Source organism: Scyliorhinus torazame, chromosome 2 (assembly GCF_047496885.1).
Source record: "Scyliorhinus torazame isolate Kashiwa2021f chromosome 2, sScyTor2.1, whole genome shotgun sequence".
NCBI lineage: Eukaryota > Metazoa > Chordata > Chondrichthyes > Carcharhiniformes > Scyliorhinidae > Scyliorhinus > Scyliorhinus torazame.
In genome coordinates, this window is record NC_092708.1 from 326,741,704 (window position 1) to 326,768,418 (window position 26,715).

The following is a 26,715-nucleotide window of genomic DNA, read 5'->3' on the forward strand; positions in this document are numbered from 1 at the left end:
TGTTCTAGTTTCAGTTCCATCATTTGCAGTTTTTATATTTTATTTATGTAATAAGATGCATGCTTATTTATGAAGTATCTATTCTAGGAATAGCATCAACACATTACTCACTAAAATAGTTCTTCACTAGGTGCTGCACAAAGACCATTTTACACATGTTGCTGAGTTTTTAAAAATATATACTTTTATTAACAAATATTCTAATATAACATTTTTACATCTATATACATACAAAAGTCAACAATATTTCAACCGTTCCACCTCCCCCCCCCCCCCACAACCCCCAAAAAACAATCCCCTATACCCCCCAACAACATCTGACAGTAACCAACTACCTGAAATAGGAAGGAAACGGCTGCCACTTTCGGTAGAACCTTTCAGCCAACCCTCTCATTACATACTTGATTTTTTTCCAAGTACAAAAACTCCATTAGGTTGCTTAACCACACTGCTGCACTGGGTGGGGCTGAAGACTTCCAACCAAAGATCACCTCTGGGCTATTAAGGAAGCAAAGGAAAGAGCATCTCCCTTCACCCCTGTCTGCAACTCTGCTAAGTCTGAGATCCCAAAAATAGCCACCAAAGGGCATGGTTCCAAACAACCATAATGATTCTTGACATGGTGCTGAAGGAGAACAGCGAAAAGCTCACAAGCTTAGTGCAGGACCAAAATATGTGTATGTGATGTACCGGGAAAATAGAGCACCGCTCCCACCTGTCCTCAACATCTGTGAAAAACCCACTTGTTCGTGCCCTAGTCAAATGTGCTGTATGCACCACCTTGAATTGAGTCAGGCTAAGCCTAGTGCACGAGGAGGTAGAGTTGACTCTTATATAGAGCCTTGTTCCACTCCCCTCCCTCAAACTTCAGGCTCAATTCCTCCTCCCATTTCCTTTAAATCTCATCCAACAGGATCTGTTCCGTCGACACCAGCCGACTATAGATCCCCGACACTCTCCCCTCCCCTACCTCAACCACCAAAAGAACTCTGTCCATCAACGAGGGTAGGGAGGGCCTAAGGGAAGGAGCAACCTTCTTGCGCACAAAGTCTCGCACCTGGTCGCACTGAAACCGGCTACCGCTTGGGAACTTGTATGCTGCTGGTCGTTTCGAAGAGTGACCGGAGAAGTACAAGTCACAAACCGCTCTAACCCTCCCTCCCTCCAAGCCACGAAGGACGAATCCAAATTGGGGCTGGCACCGTACTGAGGCATATTTAAAGGACACTAGTAAAGCTGATTATGCTTACCTGCAACATTATCAGATAGTCATCATGGCGCTGGATTTGCAAAAGGTTAGCCAATGCCATCACACCAGCCTTAAAGTCAGCGTTGTTAACTAGAACAAAAAAAAATAATCTATGGAACAGAAAAAATATAAACTGCAGCATCTAATTTATTTCAAGTAGAAGCTAACTGTGGACTAATACAGTCTCTTAAATTTGAAGTCTCCAAAAAAACCGGTTTACATTAGAATGCAGCATAGCAGCAGTGGCTGTAAACAGCACCCTCCATAAGGTGCATGTTTCTCTGATAATCCAGAACTATAATGGCAGGGAATTCAAGGCGGTGGTGCGATATTGGCGAACGCCACAAATGAAACTATTATGCTCCGATTGTGGCGATTGCACACCACCAAATGCAAAAATGATTAGAATATATGGCAGCATAAAACATAGCTACTACATACCTGAGGTATTGGGGTCTATAAAAAAAAGGAACAAAAAGTTGTTCAACAGGAACACATTCAGGAGCAGTGGTTCCGATCTGATAAAGTGGAGATGGGTTTTAGCATGTAGAGACAGGGTGTCCAGGCTGCGTCAATTTGATTAAGAAGTTTGCAGTGAAACAGTAAATATCAAGTTTATATGTAGCTCAAGAAATGATTTGCTATCAGTCAGAGGGAAAATCAATGCATGCCAGGCTGTCAAAACATTCATGTTACTACTTAGTGGAGATTTTGATGTTTCTAGGATAAACCAACAAAGATTTAGCCTCATACAACCTGCTGAACTATTAAACACTTTGTCGGCTCTCAGTCCTCCAAAGCCATTCTGTGTTGGTCTAAGGACTGTGCTATCACCGGGGTACTTATTTCAGATTTCACAGGAGGTGGAGCTATGATAATTAGCTGTTGAACTCTTTGGCAAGTGTCCGTGTGGCATCATTCTGGGTGGCATGGTGGTTAATACAGCTGCCTCACTGCATCAGGGACCTGGATTGGGCCTAGGTAGAGTGCTCTTTCGGAGAGTCAGTGCAGACTCGATGGGCCAAATGGCCTCCTTCTGCACTGTAAGGATTCTATAATCCAAAGAATCAAGCAGATTATGGTATGCTGTACCCAATAGCATGTCACTGACACCATCATTCCTAATATTTAGTCATAGAATTTTACAGCACAGAAAGAAGCCCTTCAGCCTCGTGTCTGGCTGGCCATCAAACACCTATCTATTCTAATCCCATCTTCCAGCACTTGGTCTGTAGCCTTGTATGCCATGGCGTTTCAAATGCTCAGTGTTGTAGTGTTCTTATAATGCATCTTATTTAATTCCAGTGCTGATGTCATCAGTAAATGCTGTGATGTCATTAGTTGGTGTTACCTGTCTATATTTGGATTATCACAGAACAGAAGAGGACCTTCTGCACCTTCATGAGTCTGCACCGACGCATGAAAAACACCTGACCTGCCTACCTAATCCCATTTGCCAGCACTTGGCCCATAGCCTTCAATGTTATGACATGTCAAGTACTCTTCCAGGTACTTTTTAAAGGATGTGAGGCAACCCACCTCTACCACCCTCCCAGGCAGTGCATTCCAGACCGTCACCACCCTCTGGGCAAAGTTTTTCTTCAAATCCCTCCTATACTTCCTGCCCCTGGCTTTGAACTTGCGTCCCCTCGTAACTGATCCTTCAACTAAGGGGAACAGTTGCTCCCTATCCACCCTGTCCATGCCCCTCAATCTTGTACACCTCGATCAGGTCACCCCTCAATCTTTGCTCCAGCAAAAACAACCCAAGCCTATCCAACCTCTCTTCATAACTAAATGTTCCATCCCAAGCAGCATCCTGGTGAAACGCCTCTGTACCCCCTCCGGTGCAATATCTTTCCGATAATGTGGCGACCAAAATTGCACACAGTACTCCAGCTGTGGCCTCACCAAAGTTCTATACAACTCCAACACAACCTCCCTGCTTTTGTAATCTATGCCTCGATTGATAAAGGCAAGTGTCATTAGTTTGAATTCTATTCTGTTACTATTATTTTAATGTTAAGCTCGCTGTTCTCGTTTTTGAGTCCATTCTGTATTTTGAACTTTGTTATTTTTATATATTAAAGATGATTAACTTTGTTTATGAACATCGCGTTTCGACTACCTTTTTGTAGTCAAGTTATCACACTCATTTAAATGCTTTTTCATTTTTAAATATTTTTTATTCTCCTCCTTTTTCACATTTTCTCCCAGATTTACACCCACCAACAATAAACAATAATCAGTAACAAATATGTCAATCCCTATATCAATAACAACGATCCCATCCTCCCACCAAACCCCAAACATTAGCCCGCATGTTCACACAAATGACAAAAAGGAATTAGGGATCACCCATAGTCGCCATTAACACACACAGCCCTCCTCCCCCCAACCCTCCCACCCACACGCCCCAACTATCGATGTTATCCAGTTCTTGAAAGTGCAAAATGAATAATGCCCATGAATTGTAGAACCCCTCCTTCCCCTCAGTTCAAACTTAACCTTCTCAAGAGTCAAGAATTCTAACAGGTGCACCAGGGCACAGGGTGGAGAGGTTGCTCTCCAACCTATCAGGATCTGCCTTCGGGCGATCAACGAGGCGAAGGCTACAACATCTGCCTCGCACCCGTTTCCAACCCTGGCTGGTCTGACACCCCGAATATGGCCTCCCAAGGGCCCGGGTCCAGTTTCACGTGCACCACTTTAGAAATTACCCTAAAAACCCCCTCCCAGTAATCCTCTAGCTTTGGACAGGACCAAAACATATGAACGTGATTAGCGCCCGCCCGCCCCGCAACGTTCACACACATCTTCTACTCCTTCAAAGAATCGGCTCATCCTCGCCCTCATGAGGTGTGCTCTGTATACCACCTTCAGCTGTATCAGCCCCAACCTCGCGCATGAGGTGGAGGCATTCACTATCCGGAGCACTTCACACCAGAATCCCTCCTCCATACCTTCTCCCAACTCTTCCTCCCACTTTGCTTTGATCCCTTCCAGTGGTGCCTTCTCCTCTTCCAAAATAGCTCCGTAAACCGCCAACACTACCCCCTTCTCCAGTCCTCTTGTCGTCAGCACCTCCTCCAGCAATGTGGAGGCCGGCTCCACCAGGAAGCTCTGTATCTACTTTATGGCAAAATCTCGAACCTGCACGTATCGAAACATTTCCCCCTGCTCCAGCCCATACTTCGCTTCCAGCTCCTTAAATCCTGCAAACAGACCCCTAAGAAACAAATCTTTTAGTGTCTTAATCCCCTTCTCCTCCCATTTCCGAAAATTTCCATCCCACTTCCCTGGCTCAAATCTGTGATTCCCCCGAATCGGCATTTCCCTTGAACCTGCCCCCAACCAGAAGTGTTGGCGAAACTGCCTCCAAATTCTCAATTAAGCTATTATTACTGGACTCGCTGAGTATTTCCCCGGGGCCTTCGGGAGCGGCGCTGTTGCTAGTGCTTTCAATCCCAACCCCCTGCACTAACTCGCCTCCATTCTGACCCACTGGGAATCAGCCCCTCTGACCCAGCTCCGCACCTTCTCCACATCGCCGCCCAGTAGTAATACATCCGGTTCGGAAGACCCAAATCCCCTGCCTGCCTTCCCCTCTGTAGCAGCACCTTTCTAACTCTGCCCACCTTCCCTCCCCATATGAACGAGGTAATCCTTCCCTCAATCTCCCTGAAAAAAGACTTTGGCAGGAAAATCGGCAGGCATTGAAAAATAAACAGAAATCACGGCAACACGTTCATTTTAACCGCCTGTACCCGACCCACCAGTGACAGAGGGAGACCATCCCACCTTGAAAGATCAGCTTTCACTCTCCCCACCAAACTAGAAATGTTGTACCTGCGGAGCCCCCCTCCCACTCCCGGGCAACCTGCACCCCCAGATACCTAAAGTGAGTCCCTGCCCTACGGAATGGCAGCCCCCCCCCCCCATCCCTGTCCCACCCCCCGGCCGAGACACCACAAAATACTCACTCTAGTCTAGATTTAGTTTGTACCCCGAGAAATACCCAAACACTCGAAGCAGCTCCAATATTCTCCCTATCGACACACTCGGTTCCGACACGTATAACAGCAAGTCATCGGCATATAAGGACACCCCATGCTCTATCCACCCCCCCGCACTATTCCTTTCCATACCCTCGAACTTCTTAATGCGATGGCCAACGGCTCAATCGCGAGTGCAAACAGCAGGTGGGACATAGGACATCCCTGCCTAGTCCCACGGTGGAGAAAAGTATCTTGAGCTGATGTTGTTTGTGTGGACACTCGTCCTCGGCTCCTTATATAGTAGCTTTACCCAGTTCACAAATCTTGGTCCAATCCCAAACCGCTCCAGGCCTGCCATCAAGTATCCCCATTCTACCTGGTCAAACACCTTCCCAGTGTCCAATGCCACAACCACCTCTGTGTCCTTCCCCTCCACCGGAGCCATAACGACATTCAATACCCTTCTAACGTTTGAAAAGAGCTGCCTCCCTCTCACGAACCCCATCTGACCTTCACTTATCTTCGGGAGGCACTCCTCCAGCTTACCCACCAGTACCTTCGCCAATACTTGGCGTCCACATTCAGAAGTGATATGGGCCTATACGACCCACACTCTGTCGGATCCTTATCTCTTTTTGGCAACAGGGAAATCGATGCCTGCCCCAAGGTTTGTGGCAACACCCCTTTCCCTATCGCCTCTTCAAACATCCCCATCATCAGGGGTGCCAGCTTATCCTTGAATTTTTAAATAATATTCCACCGGAAACCCATCTGGCCCTGCCACCTTCCCCGACTGCATCCTCCCAATCGCATCCTTTATCTCCTGCTCCACTATCACTCCTTCTAATGTAGCCCTGTCCCCCTCCCCTAACCTCGGGTACTCCAATCCATCTAGAAATTCCTGCATCTCACGGTCTCCCCCAGATGGCTCTGACCTGTACAACCTCTCATAAAATCCCTCAAAGACCTTGTTAATCAGATCCGGAGCCACCACCAACTTCCCTGCCCTATCCCTCACCTGAACAATTTCCCTTACCACTGCCTCCCTCCGGAGCTGACCTGCTAACATATGCTCCGCCTTATCTCCATCTTCGTAAACTGCACCATTTAAATGCTTCTTAAAGCAGTTCCCCTTCTACCACCCTTTCATGCATTGGGTTTCAGATTCCCATCACCCTCTTGGTGAAAAAGGCTTTACTCAAATCCCGTCTAAATCTCCTGCACCTTACCCTAAATCTATGTTCTCTGGTAGACTTCTTTACCAAGGGGAAAGGTTTATTCCTATCCATCCTATGTCCCTCATAATTTCGTACACCTCGATGATGTTCTCCTCTCAGCCTTCTCTGCTTTAAGGAAAACAACCCCAGTCGAACCAGCCTCTCTTCATGGCTGAAACTCTCCAGCTGGGCAACATCCTGGTGAATCTCCTCTGCACCCTTTTTGGGGCAATCATATCCTTCCTATAGTGTGGTGACTAGAACTGCACACAGTATTCTAGCTGTGGCCATACCTCCTTGCTCTTATATTCTATGTCTCATAATAAAGGTAAGTACCCCATGTGCCTTAACAATCTTATCTACCTGTTCTGCTGCCTTCGGGGATCTTTAGACTTCCACCCCAAGGGCTCTGTATCATAATACTTACTGCGCCCAAGTGGTTTCTGGCCTTCCAAGTTTAATAGAAACAAATCAAACTTTTCATTTTCGATATTTTAGAATTTTCTCCCCCACCTCTTTTCATCAAGAGCTTTACACTTTTATTCATATAACATGCAAATTAAGCAAACCAAGAACAATCAAAAGCCATCTGATAAAGAACTACAGTATGAAAAAATGCACAATTTTATTTCATTTCTGGAACTTTTACAGAATAGTGTCGAGCTACAACATCAAAAAATTAAAACCTCCACTGGCACCACAGGTAGTGAAATCTAGCACAGATCTGGAAATGAGTGAGGATTAGATGTAGTTATACTGAAGATATCAGTCTCAGACTGCTATGTAGCTGACAGATCAAAGTTATGTCATTTGAAATTTGCCTCAGTTGGCAGCGAGGCCTGTACTGTGCTTGGACACGTGCATAGGGTTAGACATAGGCAACTAACCTTTGATAATAGAAAACAGAAGTATCTGCTTGGCATTGAAGATATTCCATAGAAAGTATCACTGACAGCCTAAAGACTCCCATAATACACCAAATAGATGAAACCATAACTCCCATAATGCACCAAATAGATGAAACCAGTTAACACTTTATAAACCCACTGTAAACATCTTAACAACTATCAACACCAATCCTCCCCACAGATACAATATTCTATAAGTAAACCTTAATCTTTCCTTCTTAACATCCATAAGACAAAAGACCCCTTTTAACACAGATCAGGTTTAAATTCTCTACTGAGCGCAGTTATCACTTTGAAATCACCCAAATGAACACTCTTTAGCTTGTAGAGAGATCCATGCAAATCTGCTGGCTTTCACTGCAGCTCTTCTCTCTGAAAACAAAACTAAAACACGCCCTGTAGCAAACAGCCTAAAACGAAAGTAAAGCAGACAAACAGCCCAGCTCCACCCACACTGTGACATCACTGATAAACCACCCATTTCTTAAAGGTACATCCACTACAGATATATTTTTAAACACCCATTTCTTATAAGATAATCTCACATGACACAGGGGCATGAAGTGCCAGGAATCACACTTGACTTAAATATGCCCAGGCGTTGCACTGGGCCCCAATTCCGGAGTTATACAACCACTTTTGCATTCGTAAGCACCTAAAACTATTTTGCATGAATGAGGTGACAGTGTAATTCAAACTTCAAGATTGGCTTGCTAGCAGAGCTAAAACCCTGTATAACTGATTGCCTCATTGGATGATACCGCTTTATGGCAAACACTAAAATCCAAGATTAGCCTTTCTAACCATCGTAAAGAAATGAATACCGGACATACACTGGCAACCCAGTAAGAGACAGGGGAATTAGCTCAAATAGGCGAGTATCACTTAGCATGAGAGCAGTGGGATCTGTGCTTCCATTCTCAAATCTTTTGTAGCAGAGTGGCATTGGGAAAGCTTGGTGGATTGAAACCATTTGCCTGCTACATGCACTTTAGTCACCATGGACTCTATGGGCAGAATGGCCTCGTTCTGTGCCATAATCTCTCTGTGACTCTTAAGGTAACAATAAAAGTTTACATCTATGGTTCTCTCCATGGCATATTCCTGACATTTTCGATAGTATATCCAAGAACAAATTCACATGTTAATGATAGAAACACAGAAATTGATTATAGCCTCCAGATGTTAACAGGCTATAACTTGGGCCTTTCAACAAAATCATACTGCTTCTCTGCCACTTTTTGGTCAATCTGGACAATACATATAAGTGCTTCATTTATGCATCTTCCTCTTGCAGTAAACGATGGCTGAGCATGGTTATTACTTACCATCCAGATTAACAAGTGGATCGGTGCCTTTAGTAGCATCCTTTTTTACACTTTCTGCTGTACAATTCTTGTATTTATCCACTGTAAGGCAAAAACCAACAATCATAATTTAAAATCAAGCTTATTGACAGAATCATAAAATTTACAGTACAGAAGGGGGCTATTCAGCCCATCAAGTCTGCTCTGGCCCTTGGAAAGAGCACCCTACTTAAGCCCACACCTCCACACTAACCCGTAACCCAACCTAACCTTTTTGGACACTAAGGGCAATTTAGCATGGCCAATCCACCTAACCTGCACATCTTTGGACTGTGGGAGGAAACCCACGCAGACACAGGGAGAACGTGCAGACTCTGCACAGACAGTGACCCAAGCCGGGAAACAAACCTGGGACCCTGGAGCTGTGAAGCAACAGTGCTAACCAGTGTGCTACCATTCCGCCCTCAGTCAGCAATTTAAACTTCTCTCAATGTGTTTATTGCTCCATTGCATACCTCTTAGCTGCTCCGGTAGGGGTTGTACCTACATCTGAGGGCTTCCTAAGCCACCTCAGAGGCCATTTACAATGAACAACATACAGTGTAGGACTTCAGTCATATGCAAGCCAAACCAAGTGTTCCCTTCTCTCCCTAATTGCAAGCAAGTATCTTAAGAACATTTGCTCACCCTATTCTTCATGCCATTATCTTCTTTGCATCATCAACTTATCTTATTTAATCTTAAATGTTGACAGTGTAGCCATCTGGGATGGCCACTTCCAGAATACAAAATGGATGTTTGCAAAGATTGCAGGGAACTATGGACAATGCTAAGAAATCAGGCAGGCACAGAGAGTGTATGTGTATTGGAACCGCAGCTCTCAGACGAGACTGAAACTGTAGGTCTATTAGCATATTGATGGCCCATCGCTGGGAACAAAGGGAGATACTCAAGTAAACGATCTGGCTCCAGACCTCACGGCGCCAGTTCCCCAAACCGAAAGCACAAACAAAGCCAGGCCAGCCATCAGGGCACCCACCCCTTTATTGGTCAAGATCAATACGAGTGATCAAGATACGGCCCAATTGATTGGGGCCAAGTTCAAGGCCCGCCCAAAAGTGCGCGAAGCCCTTTCAGGTATAAGGCGGCGGCCCCAGGAGAGAATCGCTCTCTTGGAATCGGCTCTCAAAGCGGAGAGACCCTTCCACCAGCTACAATAGAAGCAAGCAAGTCCAAGGTCAATGCTCGCTACCAGATGGAAGACCTTAGCTGTTCCCTTGTACCACTTCGACCCCAGCAGCCTCAGATCCGAACAACGGCCATTGTTCCTCTGACTGAGTGGGCACCCGAAGCTAAGTATAGGCTTTAGCAGTAGCGATAGTTTAGTCTGTAGTATTTCGTGCACGAGTAGATATTGCTGTGTGCGTAAATAAATAGCATTGACTTTGAACTAACTAACTGGTGTACCGGCTCTTTGATCAGTATTCGGGTTTGAACCTTGTGGCGGTATCGAAAGATACCTGGCAACTCTAAAGCAAACGTAATTAGAATTAAGGAAGGCGACCATATTGACCGCCATATTTAGAACCAAATAAAGAGAGTAACAACAGTTTCTACCTCAACCATTAACGGCAGAAGTGAATTACACAGCCTCACAATTCTGCACCATTACTATGACATAATCCATTTCCTCATGTTCTAGATGCCCTGTATGTTTGAAACAAATTAACATTGATGAACATTGATGGTTCTGGCTATTTTAAAAAAGTATTTCCACTTTCAGATATGCACGATAGGAATGGAGGGTTGACATATGGCAAAGACAAGCGGTCACATTTAGTTAATATTAATATACAAGAAATTTGGTATTCTGTAAACTAATCCCGTTATATATTTGATGTAACCATCACATAAATGCAAACCCCCAATTCCAACATAAAAGTTCCCCATCATGTCATCTGACTTCAGTTTGAAAGAGTTTTAAAACTTTTGCCTCCAATAATCTATTGGGTAAACCATTCCAAGTTAGGATCATAGAATCCTGACAGTGCAGAATGCTATTTGACCGATTGAGTCAGCACCAACCCTCTGAATGAATGAGTCCCCCACATAGGCCCACTTCCCCGTCCTATCCCAGTAACCCCACATGCCTGCACATCTTTATTTTTTTGCATTAGAACTTGCTCCTAATTTTGGTTCTGCATTGTGTAGGCAGAGGAATACGGGGGTTAATCACCTTTTGGTACACCTGGAATAGGTACCAAAGGACCTGGTGTACTCTGCAGCACAGCTCACTCAGATAACCAGCACAGTTTTAGCTGAAAATTTTAATATGTCTCCCAAGGGACATAAAAGAAATAAAATCATAGGCTGAAGGAGGTTGGGAGGGAGGTACTTTGGATACTCACCTCGACTCAACAGCATTGCTCCCCCTTTAAAATCAAATTTCAATAGTTTAAAGAGGAAAGTTAGGATACTTCCATTTTCACCGCGGCACGGTGGCATAGTGGTTAGCACCGCTGCCTCACAGCGCCAGAGACGCGGGTTCGATTCCGACCTCGGGTAACATGTCTTGGCCGTGGAAAAATACTTGCTGTACTTCGGTACGTGACAATAAATCAATCAATTAATCTGCGTGGGTTTCCTCTGGGTGCTCCAGTTTTCTCCCATAGTCCAAAGATATGCAGGCTAGGTTGATTGGCCATGCTAAATTTCCCCTAGGTGGGGTTACAGAGATAGGGTGGAGCATTGGGCCTCTTTCAGACAGTTGGTGCAGACTCGATGGGCCGAATAGCCTCCTTTTGCACTGTAGGGATTCTGATTCAAAGTAGGCTATAGAAAACTAACCACAAACGTATTCATATATATTGAAAATAATGAATGCTTAGAGGCTGAAGTTCAGTTGAATGTTTCAAGAGTGCAAATAATCAAGGCACTTCATAGAAACAAACATTCACATGCAATATACCTTTATCATGCCCAAATGTTATATTGTGGTCTGCATCTAATGAAAGCTGAATTACTAATTTATAAATGACAGTGTAAAATTCAATAGGAAAATTATGTAAAGGAGAAAAGGTCACTTTTTAAAAATGTATAGTGACGCACGGTTATAAAGTTTCACAATGCCAATTTTTAAATGGTCAGCAACATCAAGCAATTTAAAGAATCATACCATTATCTGAATATTCAAGTCTCACAGCCAAGCCCAGAAGCCAGTCAACATTTTCCTGTCTTTCCTGAGCCTTGAATGGACAGTTTACATCTGCCAGATACTGAAAGTAAATGAATCAGATACAAGAAGATTTTAAGTTTGCAAAATTCATAATTTACAAGGATTTGCATAATTGTTAAATGAAAGCTTTCACATAAATGTTGACTAGGCCACGTTGATGACTATAATAAATGATAGGAAATCTTGGACCATTAAATACATTGGACTGTGCACATGTTAGCAATGCAAGTCTTTGCTAAACGTTTCTCATACGATAAAAGTGTAGCGAATATACAAAAATCTGATGACCATTTTCAGAACAATTCACGTCAATTTGTATGCATGTAATTCCAATTATAGACTAACTGTCAGGGCAGTCATGCTAATCCTTGGTCTCTTCGATTTTCAGCCATACTGTAAAATATCGAGGATGTCAGAAGCACAATAACATTGTAGATCTGAGCCAGATTCCCTGCGAAATTATTGCAACACCATCCATTTATAAAACACCTGTAAAGTAACTAAACATCCTCAAGTACTTCACAGGTTAAATGTGACACTGAATTACATAAGGAAGGATGGCGGAAGCTTGGTCAAAGAGGTGGGTTCTAAAGGGGTATAAGTGGTTTAGGGAGGAAATTCCAGAGCCTAGGCACCGAGAGCACAGCTCCCAAATGGTGGAGCAATGATAACGGAGCGTGCAATGAGGTCAGGATTGGAAAAGGCACGGATATCTTGGAGGACTGTGGAGCTGGTAATGGTTACAGAGATAGGGACGAGTTGAGGCTACAGAGCGATTTGAAAAGGAGGATGAAAATGTTAAAATCAAGATGTTGCTGGATTGGAAGCCAATGTTGGTCCGCGATCACAATGGATGAACTGGACTCGGTGTGATTTAGGATTTGAGCAGCAGAGCTTTGGATGCTTTTAGGTTTATGAAGGGTGAGAAATGGAAAGCACTCTCTGGAGGGAAGAAAGGCCTGGACGAGCTGAGGCGGGGCAGGTATTGACAATGTAAGGAAGATGGAATGAGGCAGTCTTTGTGATGGAGCAGATCAAAAGCTCTTCTCAGGGTTAAATAGAAATTCTGAAATAGCCAACAGTCTGGTTCAGCGTCAGAGCTGCAGCCAGGGAACGAGATTAAGTCAGTAACCTGGGAAGTGGAGAATTACAAACAGTCCTTCCAGTCCGCCAATGTTGCTTCTTTGCAACAACAAATCTGCAATCATTGCTTTTTACAGACATGAAAAGAATTTAATGAAACTCTGTGATACAAGGGGGTGCAATTAAGAACATAAATGTCATCTGGACTGTGGGTCTGCACATTACTGCCAGCAATTTTCCACAAGTCTAATATTAAACAAATCTTCCAGTTCTACATATAGTTGTAGAGCAGTTAGCACGCTACTATAATTATGCCAGGACTGAACCTGCATAATTCAGACTGTCTAAAGTGCATTACAGCCAATGAAGTACTTTTGAAGTACAGTGATTGCTGTAATACTAGGAAGTAGAGCAGTCAATTTGCACAGATCAAGGTCCCACAACAGGAATGAGCTAAATGACAAGGTAGTCAGTTTTAAGCGATTTTGGGTGAGGAATAAAAATTGACCAGGACACCAGAAATCTCTGCTTCGCTTTGGATAGCACCAAAGAATCTTTGATGTCCACCTGAGATGGTAGATAGTGCCTTAGTTTATCATAGTAAGAAGTCTTACAACACCAGGTTAAAGTCCAACAGGTTTGTTTCAAATCAATAGCTTTCGGAGCACTGCTCCTTCCTCAGGTGAATTCACCTGAGGAAGTAGTGCTCCGAAAGCTAGTGATTCGAAATAAACCTGTTGGACTTTAACCTGGTGTTATAAGACTTCTTACTGTGCTCACCCCAGTCCAATGCCGGCATCACCGCATCTTAGTTTATCATCTTATCCTCAAAACGATACTCCCAGAAATGCAGCACTCCCCAATACTGCACTCATAATGGGTTCCAGGTTTCTGGAATTGAATGCGAACAGAAGACCCTCTTAACGATGTAATGGTTCTACCACTGAGGAAGTGTGAGAATGTGAAGAGATTGCTTTTCATAGAATTTACAGTGCAGAAGGAGGCCATTCGGCGCATCGAGTCTGCACCGGCTCTTGGAAAGAGCATCCTACCGAAGCCCACACCCCCACCCTATCCCCATAACCCAGTAACCCCACCCAACACCAAGGACAATTCTGGACACTAAGGGCAATTTAGCATGGCCAATCCACCTAACCTGCACATCTTTGGACTGTGGGAGGAAACCGGAGCACCCGGAGGAAACCCACGCACACATGGGGAGAATGTGCAGACTCTACACAGACAGTGACCCAAGCGGGAATCGAACCTGGGACCCTGGAGCTGTGAAGCAATTGTGCTAACCACTATGCTACCGTGCTGCCCATGTTTTGTTCTTCATAAAGGGACAAAAATTCAGGGTTACTAAAAGAACAAAGGGAAAAGTAAGAATTGCTCATTCCCCCCCCCCCCCCCCCATAGTTTCATTAGAATATGCAATACTCTGCCACAAAGTGGTTATTGAGGCAGAGGCTCGGATATGTTAAAAATATAGAAGTATTTGGGGAAAAATGGCAAAAGTGGGTTTGGATTGATAATGGAAAATCTAGCATCAGCATCAAATTGTCTCCTTCTGTGCTGTAATTTCCATGGCCACCTTCAAGCGATTATAGCTTCCCCTCCTAAAGTCTGAAATATCCATGGCAAATATTTAATAATATATTCAGTGGAATCATAGAAAAATATTATGCCAGTTTATCACTTCATCTGACAGTTGCTATTTATATCAAAACTCAAAGTCAAATATGGTGACAATTGGCAACTAGCTGCAGAATGGGCAGAAGGCAGAGATACCAGTCAACAGGCAAAGAACATCCATATTGTTCTGACTGCAGATGCATACTGATCCTCCTCCCCATCCAAACCATTTGCATCACTTCTGTACTGTTGCTTCTACATCACTGTTATCACAGAATCTTTACAGCGATGAAGGAGGCCATTTGGCTCATCGGGTCTGCACTAGCCCTCTGACAGAGCATTCTACCTAATCCTGCTCCCCTCTCCTGAAAAAATACATTGTTTACAATTTTAAGGGATTGCAAAATATGACAATTTACTGGCAAAACGATATACAAATACATCAGACTAAAACATGCAGATTTAATCTACATACAAAGCATTTGATTCAAATTGATGCTCACCTTTTCAAAGTTTGTAGGCCATTCATTACTGTGCACATTTCGAAGGTTGCCTCTCTCTTCAATCTTGTAATGTCTTACCTTCTGATCTTCAAGCCACACAATTAAATTTCTAAATTCCACCTCATCTAGAATATAAAAAGCAACCGCTTCAGACACAAATTAGCTTAAAAAATAACTTTTGACATGCATAGTGCAAGCGTAAGACCAATTGAATGTATTAAAAGTGTTAGCACTCTTCCATCCACCTCGAGGGGAATTTATGTCCATCATTTATAATTTAGAACTGTTTTGCTCGTCTAAACAGATCTGAAAATCGATCAACTAACTTTAGAATCGAGAATCAACGCAAGTAAAATCCAGTATGGAACTACAAGCGACTTCTCATGTAAAATTTTGATGATTCATATTTAGATTTAAGGCTCATGCTCACTTTATACAATACTTCCAAAATAGTACCACATATATTAAAGCTTCCTTTAGAAAAACACAGCCTATACTAGTCACTTTCTCCCCAGTTTTAAGATTGATTAATGCTTTATCGTATCCCCCCTCACCCAAAATGTAAACTGCTAATTGGCTTTGTTTGATTGACTCTACGTCAGAGTTTACTGCACTTTTTCTCAGCATTCCTAAATTATTTTTTTTAATAAAGGGATTTCTTGGACAATGACAATTTGATTCTAGCTCTAAAATAAGGAAATAGAGCTGAATTAATAATTTATTTTCACAAATATCTTTTTAATTCACTGTTATTTGCCCCTCAACATTTTCATTCATCTGGTCTACAGACGAGCACACGTACATAGAAATTAGGAGCAGTTGACCACTCAGCCCGTTGGGCCTTCTCCGCCATTCCAATAAGATCATGGCTGATCTGATGGTTACGTCAACCCCACATTGCTGCCTACCCCTAAGGAAGTCATATTGGGAGAGGTCCCTCTTCTGGGAATAGAACACATGCTACTAAGGAAATGCTATATTAGTTAAAGTGTCATCTTTCAAAAGAATCATTTAAACAGAGGAATTATCCACATTCAAGCAGTTATGAAAGCTCCCACGGCCTCAGACAAAAAACAGTGGTGAGTCGTCACAGTTGTCCCTCAATCAACACTAATAAAAATGAATTAGTCACTGCTCTCATTAACTGGCTGTAGGATTTTGTTGTGGAGTTGATTTCCATTTACACCTACACAAAACTTCTGAAACAGTTCATTGATGATGCTTGTACACTGCAATATTATAGGTTTACATCAATAAGTAATTTTTTAAATGTCAAATAAGCATCATGAAAAAATTTCCGGCATTATAATGCTGGTAATCTTTCAGGTAGGTTAAGACCAAAAATGTGTTATTGAAAACTGCTGGTACAGATGAAGCAGTAACTTAGTACTGTCCTGACAATATTTTTCAGATCTCAAAATCCAATTACACCTATACTTCACGGATTACAAGGTCATCATTGCCATCTGAAGACAGTCAACTGAACTGTCCTTCAGTGAAATGCAAAATTCAATTGAAATATTGAACCTCGTTCAGATTTCCTGAGGATTTATTTTATTGGCCAGTGCAAAATTATACAATTAGATTTTCAACTTTGTAAAAGCAAAATGTAATCCTCAAACATCACTAGAAATGAGGCAAAAATCTTACAACTGAAATGGGATACAAGGGTTAAAACATTCAGGATACATTCATTTTTAATAGATTATTTCACATCGCATTTGAGGCTTGATTACACACCTTTCCTCAAGCAGCTATTTCTACCAAAACTTCAACAAAACTATCTTTATTTCAACTTTACATTTATAGCATGCTCGATCTTAAGCCCCACCTTGTCCATCATTGCATGTGCAAAGTCTAAATATCTTCCATTTCTAATATACCAATACATCTCCCAACATTTCATTTAACAGTATGGAAAGTACTTCCACATTATATGTGGAATTATATTGCAATATCGCAAATCCATTTAAACCTCATTTACTGAGGGGGAGAAACATTTTGTTTAGGTTGTGCACTTTTACCTCCCTCTGAAGAGCTTCACTATCCACTTTTGAGCATCTCAGTGCAAATAAAATCTCAAGAGCATCTACCCTACAAAATATTTAATTCAACTTCATTGTTTTCTTGCAAATTAGAGATAGATTGGGTAGACTTGGGTACTATTTAAAAGGCGGGAGTCCTCCTGTACCATTTTCCTCAACCCCAGAATGTGGGGGCTTGCTGTGCATAAAATGGCTGCTCCATTTGTCGACAAAACTGCAATTCAGTATTATATGATGCACTTTGCTCATTATTCAGAAACGGTGTTGAGATGTTTAAACACTAGGATGTCTTTAATTATGTGAAGAACATGGTGCAAGTCTGCAGGAGCACTGGTGGAGGTGGGAAGGCTCTCCGGGCCCGAGACCCCCTCTATCCGCCCGCCCACTCTGGCCTCGGGACTGGACAGTACGAGTAGCCTAGGCGGGCCCGGTGAACCGCTGCCTGCTCCGTACCTTTACAATCAAACACGCCGCTGTTATGATACTCGAGAGCCGACAGTTTCCTCCGAAACATTTTATCATCCACCACGCAACTCAACAATGGCTGGGAACGTCAACGCGTCACACACACGGACGCGTCGTGATGACGCCACCGCAACACGCAGACGGGCGCGCGCGCCGGAATGACGTTACGCGTCACACTCACGGGCGCGCCGGGGTGACGTCGGGCCGCACGCTCTGGATGACGTCGCCAAACGCGCGCACGACGTTTTCTGCATTTAACCACGGCGGCGCTGAAAGGGGGCGGGGTATCACCCTTGGCAACCGGAGCTGGGGGTGGGGTGTTACCCTTGGCAACCGGAGCTGGGATCGTTTTCACTGGACTTGGGGAACATCTTGCGGCTGTTGGTCTCAATTTTGCACCGTGCGCTACGCTCGCTGACCCGCTGTCTGTTCCAGACCCTGATCTGCCCTGGACAAACTTATTTTACCGGAGAGTGGTGTGATTGTGGAACTCGCCCCCACAGGGAATAGTTGAGGTGAAGAATACAGATATGTAAAAGGGGAAGATGAACAAGCAGAGAAGGGAGCAGGAGGTTATTGATGCTCAATAACTCCTGAGACGAGATTGGAGACAATTGAAGGCTTTATTGCACTAGATGTTTCCCCCAGCAGCGCAGGTAGAGAATGCAACTGCTGGGGAGACTCAGGCTTTTATACTCCGCCTTACTGGGCAGAACCAGCAGGCAGGCTTCACCAATGAAAATAGCAGTCTCAGGTACCTCCCATACCAATGGTCTTACAGCATTATTCATTAAGAAGTCTTAAAGACTTCTTAGCATTATTCATGGTACCGTAATACCCCTAATATCGACTATCACAGTTATGCAGTATCTTTGCAGGACAAACACTTCAGTGGACCATGTTATAATAATAAAGTTTATTATTATCACAAGTAGGCTTACATTAACACTGCAATTAAGTTACTGTGAAAATCCCAGGTAGTCAAGTACCCAACTGATATACCTTCAACTCACCAAGAGGCAGAGAGAGCGAGTGAACATTAGGCTTTATTAATCATGAACTTGCCTAGCCAGAGTCGGTTGTACAGGTGAATGCCGCCCACAGGCGGCCGGTCTACATATGGCCCCGTTCACATTCCCCTTAGCTGTTCCCATCTAGCCAGCCTCATCTATTGCCAGCACCACACCAATCTCATTTAGTGGGTTAAATGCTGACACTGAGACAGACACATTGTCTCCAGCACCAAGAGCTTGAAGTGACCTTGTACTGTGTGCCATCACCCGTTTGGCTTGTTGTGCAGTGCCCTGGTGTGCCACATGGCACATCTGGAAGGATGAAGTTCTTCTTCAGATTAGGGTCATCTATAATGGATGAGCCAGAGACCTGCTTATGGTCATTCATGGAGAATGATCATTCAAGGATCAGGTGTCTGGGTCAGTGTTGTCCATTTTGGAGGCCCAAGCACTGGCTCAGAGTCACCTGCGGTGGATAGTTTTGGGGCCAGCTCAGGATTGTCCATGGAGGATGGTTCTGGGGCCAGTCCAGGATCAGGATTTTTCCTGTTCTCCTCAAGAAGTCTTTCCAGTCTTTCTTCAATGGCTGTGGAGATTCTGTTGAGGAACTCATCTGGCATCTTTGATCTGAGGCCACAGAGTGGTTTGTTTCCAGTGAGTGCTTGGTAATGAGCCATCTTTATAGTCTCATGGCAACTGGTGTACATTGCCCACTGGCCAAAATGGACTTCATAGCTCCACTGAGCACAGTTGTTGTCACATACTCAAGCCATTAGCTTCAGCTACTCCATGTAGTGCAGTATGAAACAATAATAGCCTGCATGGCAACCAGGTCTATTTGTCCATGTTCATTCAAGTCGTTGACAAACAGAGGTCTCACAAACTCCTGTTGCTGCCCCCTGGCTGTGATGCTTTTCTAAGCATCTCTTGCAGTGTCTGCTAGAAGTACTGATCGCATCCTAGAAGAGACTGTGAGATGTTTGCATTCTTTTCAGAAAGTTCCTTGTGAGTCTTTATCACCAAAGCCAGTTTCAATTTTGGTTTGTCGCATCAAGTTTAGGATTGCTTCCTTGGTAGTCATGTACTCACCATTGCTCTAGGTAACTTGTCCACACCACCTAGAGATGCAAGTACAAGAGTTTTCAGGATGTGATATTCATCTCTGGGAGTTCCTGTCAAATTTTCCCGTGCTTGAGGACAGCAATAACTCTCTGTTCTTATTCAGCAGACAACAAAACAGCACAGCTCTGAATACAGTCATCCATCTTCAGTGTTTGCAGGGGATATGTTGGCTTAGTATGATGATTGAGCGAGAGAGGATAGAGTGCCATACTAGAGTTTTAGCGTTGGAGGTCATTATACCAGGCCTGAGGAAAGAGTTGACTCAAGTAGACTAGGCACAAATAATTGAGGGTAGGACAGTTGAGGAACAATGGTGGATAGGAGAGATATTAACCTCTCAATTAAAGTATATTCCTGAGAGGAAGAGGAATTGTAAAAGGGAGAAAAATGTTCCACGGTTAAACAAAGAAGTCAAGGAAGACATAAATGCAAAAACTAGGGCATACCATACTGCAAAAGCTAGTGGTAAGCTGGAGGATTGCGAAAACTTCAGGGGTCAACAAAAAGCTACTAAAATAGAATCAAACAGCTAAGATGAACTACGAAAGCAAACTAGCAGAAAACATAAACACTGATACCAAGAGCTTCTATAAGTATATAAAGTGGAAGGGCAACACGGTGACAACGTGGTTAGCACTGCTGCTTCATGGTGCCAAGGTCCCAGGTTCGATCCCAGCTCTGGGTCACTATCCGTGTGGAGTTTGCACATTCTCCCGGTGTTTGTGTGGGTTTCTCCCCCACAACCCACAGATGTGCAGAGTAGGTGGATTGACCATGCTAAATTGCCCCTTAATTGGAAAAAATTAATTGGGTACTCTAAATTGTTTTTAAAAAGTGTATAAAGAGGAAGAGAATAGCTAAAGTAAATATTGGCCCTTTAGAGGACGATAATGGTAAGGAGGTAATGGGGAATATAGAGATGGTGGAGGCACTGAACCAATATTTTGCCTCTGTCTTCACGGTAGAGAATAATAAAATTTTCCCAAGAATTGCAGTTAACGCAGAGGAACTTAGTGCAATAACCATCACTAGGGAGAAGGTGAATAAACTAATGGGAATAAAGGCAGATAAGTCTCCGGGACCAGATGGGCTGCACCCTAGGGTATTAAAGGAGTTGCAGCAGAGATAGTGGATGCATTGGTTATGATATTTAAAAATTCCCGGGATTCTGGAAAGGTCCCGGTGGATTTGAAACACGCTAATGTAACTCCCCTATTCAAAAAGGGAGAGTGACACAAATAATAGGAAACCATAGACCAGTTAACTTGACCTCTATGGTGGGGAAATTGCTGGAATCAATCATTGAGGAGATGACGGAACATTTGGAAAGACAAAGCATAATCTTACCATTGTCAGCATAGTTTATGAAGGGTAAGTCATGCATGACAAACTTGCTTGAGTTATTTGAGGAGATAATGAATAAGGTGGATAATGGGGAACCTGTGGACGTGATATATCTAGACTTCAGATGGCATTCGGCAAGGTGCCGCATAAAAATTTGATCCAAAAGATGCGAATGTAAAGGGTTGAGGGTAGAATACTAGATTGGATTGAGGATTGGCCGACTGACAGAAAGCAGAGGGTCGGGTTAAATCGGTCCTTCTCTGACTTGCAAACTTACTAATGGGTGCCGCAGGGGTCAGTCCTCAGACCTCAACTGTTTACAATCTATATAAATGATCTGCAAGCAGGTACAGAGTGTCACATAGCAAAATTTGCAGATGATACTAATATAGGTGGGAAAGCAGGCAGTGAAGAGGAGATACAGATTTTACAGACGGATATTGATCGGCTAGGAGATTGGGCTAAAATGTGGCAGACTGAGCTTAATGTGGATAAGTGTGAGACTATCCATTTTAGCCCAAAAAATAGTGAGGCAAGCTATTATCTAAATGAAAAATGTGTCTGGACAAAGGGATCTGGGTGTCTTTGTTCATGAATCGCAGAAAGTCTGTATGCAGGTACAAAATGTAACAAGAAAAGCAAATGGAATGTTAGCGTTTATTGCAAAAGGACTGGAGTATAAAAGTAGAGAAGTGTTGTTGCAATTGTATAGGGTGTTGGTGCGACCACATCTGGAGTATTGAGTCCAGCTTTTGTCTATTTATTTGAGGAAGGATGTGATAACAGTGGAAGCAGTTCAGATTGATTCCGGAGAGGAAGGGGTTGACGTTTGAGGAGTGATTAAACAGTTTGGGTTTATACTCGCTGGAGTTTAGAAGGATGAGAGGGGACCTGATCAAGGTATATAAAATACTAAAAGGGATTGATAAAGTAAATGTAGATCAAATGTTCCCCCTTGTGGGGCATCTAGAATGAGAGGTCATAGATATAGGTTGAGAGGCGGTAGATTTAAAACTGAGATGAGGAAGCACTACTTCTCGCAGAGAGTGGTGAATTTGTGGAACTTGCTGCCCCATAGTACGGTGGAGTCTGAGTCATTAAATGGTTTCAAGAGGGAGAAAGATACATTTCTGACTTTAAAAACAGGTTAAAATGATATGGGGAACAGGTCGGGAGGTGGCTTTGAGACCAGGGAAAGATCAGCCATGATCTGATTGAATGGAGGAGCAGGCTCGAAGGGCTGAATTGGCGACTTCTGCTCCTAATTCCTAGGTTCCTATGTTATTATAGATTCCGATGCTTATATACTGGATCTACAAGAGGTGGGAATGTCATCACATTTTCATCTGGGTAAAAGACATCTGGGTACAACCGAGGAGAGATGAATTTGTCACCAATGAACTGTTAAGTGTTACTTGCCATATGAGCCTTTGAAATCAACACTGTGGTATTTTCACTTCCAGCAAGGAATTGCACCATTTTCCCCTTTGTATGCAAATTTGCTTTCCCAAATTTACAAAGTTCATGCCATTATTGAGTAAACCTATTGCATGATGTTAAGCTTGCGCAGCAAGCTTGTGCCAGCAGCGCGGGTTCAATTCCCGTACCGGCCTCCCCGAACAGGCGCCGGAATGTGGCGACTAGGGGCTTTTCACAGTAACTTCATTGAAGCACATTTCTGACAATAAGCGATTATTATTATGCAACCAATTTGAGCCAACAATTTCACAAATAAGATTTAAAAACTCATACATAGCCCTGGCCATACCAAAATGAGCAGTCAAACTGCCAATTTCATGATCCGTGCTGCCAGTACCCATTTCATGAATTGGGCAATTTCACAAATTGAGTTTAACACATATACTTACACAAATTGCCACAAGAGGGTGCTATTACATCCCCTCCTTAATGATACAGAACACAGATGCTCAAATGCCAAACTATGTCCATTTCTTGCTTTTTCATTTATTTACAGATCTAAGTTAACCACTGGTTTCCTATTCCTAAGAGGATACCTCTTTTCTTAACCTAAACTGTCAGAATTTTGGGAAGGAGCTTTACCATTCTAGGCCTGAGTCTGAGGAGAGGTTTTCTCCAATAAAGGCTGATTTTGCCCTTGACCTTGAATTGAAATGTGCCCTTCGTGCACATATGTTCGACTGACTCAGACCTGAACTGATTTCAGGCACAGCTTGTGTTGGAGTAACTATTGGTACACTACTCTTTTATCAATTATCCAATTCATCAGTCCAAAGATGTTCAGGTTAGGTGGATTGGCCATGCTAAATTGCTCCTTAGTATCCAAATGGTTAGGTTGGGTTACGGGGATAGCTCGGAGGCATGGGCTTAAGTAGGGTGCTGTTTCCAAGGGCTGGTGCAGACTCGATGGGCTGAATGGCCTCCTTATGCACTGTAAAGTCTATGATCTGACCCATTTGATTCTTCCCAACCACCTCTTCTTCATGAATCTCGGAAGGTAAAACCTGACCTATGCGTGCAATCCGAACCTTTCCACGACAAAACTTCTTGGCCAAATATGTGCAAGCCCACATTTTTTCACCACTCTTCCTGGTAGCCACTTCAATCACTTATGATGTTCTTTCACCTTAATCTTCTGGTTCAACTTATGTCTTCTTTCTCAGGAATTTCTGCATCTGGAAAAGATTAAATACATCATCCGAGGGTCGGGCGAGGGCTTCCACAAAGCGTGGGGGGTCATTCATCAGCCTATTCCAAGACCTATTCGAAGGCAATAGCGACTAGGAAGAGAGGGGGAAGGTAGAGGGTTGGAGGAAAATAAATAAGGACACATACAATGAAAAGAAGGAGAGGGAGAAGGGGAGAGGAGGGAATCACAGAACAAAACAAGGGGGAAAAGGAAGGAGGGGAAGGGGCCATGTAGCCCCCCCCCCACCCCGCCCCCGCAAGGAGACCAACTAAAAACCACAATAGAAAGGAGAGGACCACAGTATGTGACGCCCAGGGCAGAAGTCAGCACTAGGGAGGAAAACTAGACTATCAACAGGCGGAAGGGGGGGTGGGGGGCAGTGGGGGAGGCAGTCGGAGGGACCACTGGTACAAATCTCTGTAAATAAGAAGCAAATTTATATGTAAATACCAGGTACACTATAGATTGGGTTGTTATTCTGTAAAAACTGGAAAGTACCAATTAAAATATTTTAAAAATAAACTAATAATTCAGAAAAGATGGCTTGATTTCCAAATCCAGTGTCCGTATTGGCCAGCCACTTGCAATATAGTTGGATGCCCTTGTCATTACAGAGTCCCTACACATTGTTCTACCAATGTCATGTGCTGTGGTTGGCCACACATTTACTGGCAAACTGAAAAATACATCTCTGTTGGGCTCTTCCTTTATTGCAAACGGTAATCTAGATGTTGCGTTGGTATTACAATGATCTTCCAATCATTTGTACTTAATAAAAGCAAAATACTGCATATTCTGGAAATCTGAAATAAAAACCGAAAATGTTGGATAAACTCAGCAGGTCTGGCAGCATCTGTGGAGAGAGAAACAGTCAATGGGCGCAATCTACCTGAATGGGGACAGAGTCCCGTAGTGCACAAGATTAGCAGGTTGTTTCCGCCGCTTGGAGCACCAAGAAATACCCCACTAACTAACGGCCATCCAGGTAGATGGGAGGCCTCAGCGGAGAACTCCCTGACAAGGCTGGACTGAGCCCCGTTTTCTGCACTGCGGAGTTTCGCTCGCCGGAACTCCTCTGTGCAGCGAGAGATCAGGAAGCCAATGGGGTCCCGCCCTATAGAGCCCCTGATGCAACACCCAAACCCACCCAAGCCCCAACTTACTACCCACCACCACCACCCACCCCCCACACCAACCAACCAACCACCCCCCCACACCACACCTGTGCAGGGCACCCCTCCAGCCCGATCACCGCCATGCAAAAAATGCCAGCCTGGCACCTTGCCAGTGCCCCTTCCAACTGTCAGTGCCACCTGGGCACCTTGGCAGCACCAGGGTGGCACCAACAGTGCCAGAGTACCATCCTGCCCAGAGGGCATGCACCCAGGGGCCTTCAATCCCCTGGGAGATCCCAATGAGTGCCATTCTATCTGGTCCCTGTTTGTGGAGATCAACAATGAACGGCGTTTGCCTGTGGTCTCCAAGGCCAGGGAGTTAGATGCCATGCCTTGGTTAGATTTCGGGAATGCGTATTAGAGTGAGACTAGCTGTCTCGCTCTAATGTGCAGATTTGCCAGAAAGTGACCCTGCCCAAAATAGGTGGGATTCACATCGGGACATCTCATGAGATCATGTTATATCTCCCAAGGCGTGGCGAGCTGGGTAGATCCCGGAAGTGGGATCTCCCAGAATCGACCGGTCACGTTGTGTCGCGCCGCACTGCTTTTCGGGCGCAAGGCGACTGGTAGATCCCGCTCAACGTTTCGGATCGGAATGAACCTTCTACAGAACATCTGTAGAAGTGTCATTTAGATCTGAAACATTAACTCTGTTTCTCTCCACAGATGCTGCCAGGCCTGCTGAGTTTATCCAGCATTTTCTGTTTTTATGTCTGTGTTTAATGTCGTTCTTATAAACAGTCAAAATCAAAGCCCAATTCCACATTTAGCTTGCAACTAAGGTGGGTACGGGAGACTTTGGTTTCAATAAGGCCGTCAGTGACTTATGATCAGTTTTGATTGTGAAACTATGACCAAGTGTATGAAATCTTCTTGCAGGCTGGCGCATTCCAAAGCCCAGGAATACGTACGGAGAGAGGCACTAAAGCTTGGGGCAGCTGTCACAGGGGCGCAATGGGGAAAGGTCGCTGTGTAAGATCTTTCACTCATGCACCGAGGGGAAGGAAATTGTATAGAACCACTCAGGCTGTGTGACTCATATTGAATGTGCACAATGAATATTGCATGTATCACAATTATATTGAAGCACCTCAGAGTGCAACATCATCCATGTAGACAACTTAAATGCCATTGCACTTTTTGCAATTACCATTTTGAAATGTTTGTAATATTGGCATAATATTTGTAATACTGAAGCACCTCAGAATGCAGTATGTTGTAAGTAGATAACCTGAATATTATTGCACTTTGTGTGATGGGCATTTTGAAATGTTTGTAATGTTCTTTCAGACATTTAATAAATGAAGTATATTTTTGCAGCAAATAAAAATAACTCTGCTTCCAAAGATGACAGGCAAGACTTCCTGTTTTTTCTGAGCCTAGTTTTGCTCACTGGCGCTAAGGTTGCATCATGGCAAATGCAATCAGGTTCTCCTCAGCAGCTGAGAGATCACAGCACCTACTCCACATGGAAAGATATCACATGCTGGCGTCATCTTTTTGGACACATAATAAAATACAAATTACATTTACCCAACAGGAGTGTCTTGCCACGCTCACTGGTCCAATTCCACAGAACACCCTTCCTCAAGAGTTCATTCAATGAATACACTAAGGTTGCCAAATTTGGTATAAATTTACTGTAGTGATTAAGTAGGCCCAAAAAAAGATCTGAGCTCTGAGATATTCTAAGGGTGCGATGCATTTTCTATTGCTTGAACCTTACTCTAGGTGGGATGTAGCCC

The 26,715-nt window shown here is 43.7% G+C and overlaps 1 protein-coding gene and 1 long non-coding RNA gene across 2 annotated transcripts in view; one reads left to right on the forward strand and one right to left on the reverse strand.

Annotated features, from left to right (window-relative positions):
• The window catches only part of rtraf (RNA transcription, translation and transport factor), a 40,161-nt gene extending 22,354 nt beyond the window's left edge, over positions 1-17,807 (reverse strand). The window contains exons 1-5 of the mRNA XM_072489760.1: positions 17,634-17,807; positions 15,136-15,260; positions 11,855-11,954; positions 8,701-8,781; positions 1,251-1,339 (exon numbers count right to left, since the gene is read on the reverse strand). Of these exons, the coding sequence (XP_072345861.1) occupies positions 1,251-1,339; positions 8,701-8,781; positions 11,855-11,954; positions 15,136-15,260; positions 17,634-17,694 (456 nt within the window). The 5' untranslated portion in view covers positions 17,695-17,807. The remainder of the gene's footprint in view (positions 1-1,250; positions 1,340-8,700; positions 8,782-11,854; positions 11,955-15,135; positions 15,261-17,633) is intronic.
• Positions 17,808-18,025: 218 nt separating this feature from the next.
• LOC140407897 (uncharacterized) lies at positions 18,026-26,316 on the forward strand. Its single transcript, XR_011939872.1, has 2 exons — positions 18,026-18,160; positions 25,850-26,316. It is a non-coding gene; the product is annotated as an uncharacterized lncRNA (long non-coding RNA).
• Positions 26,317-26,715: the final 399 nt, after the last annotated feature.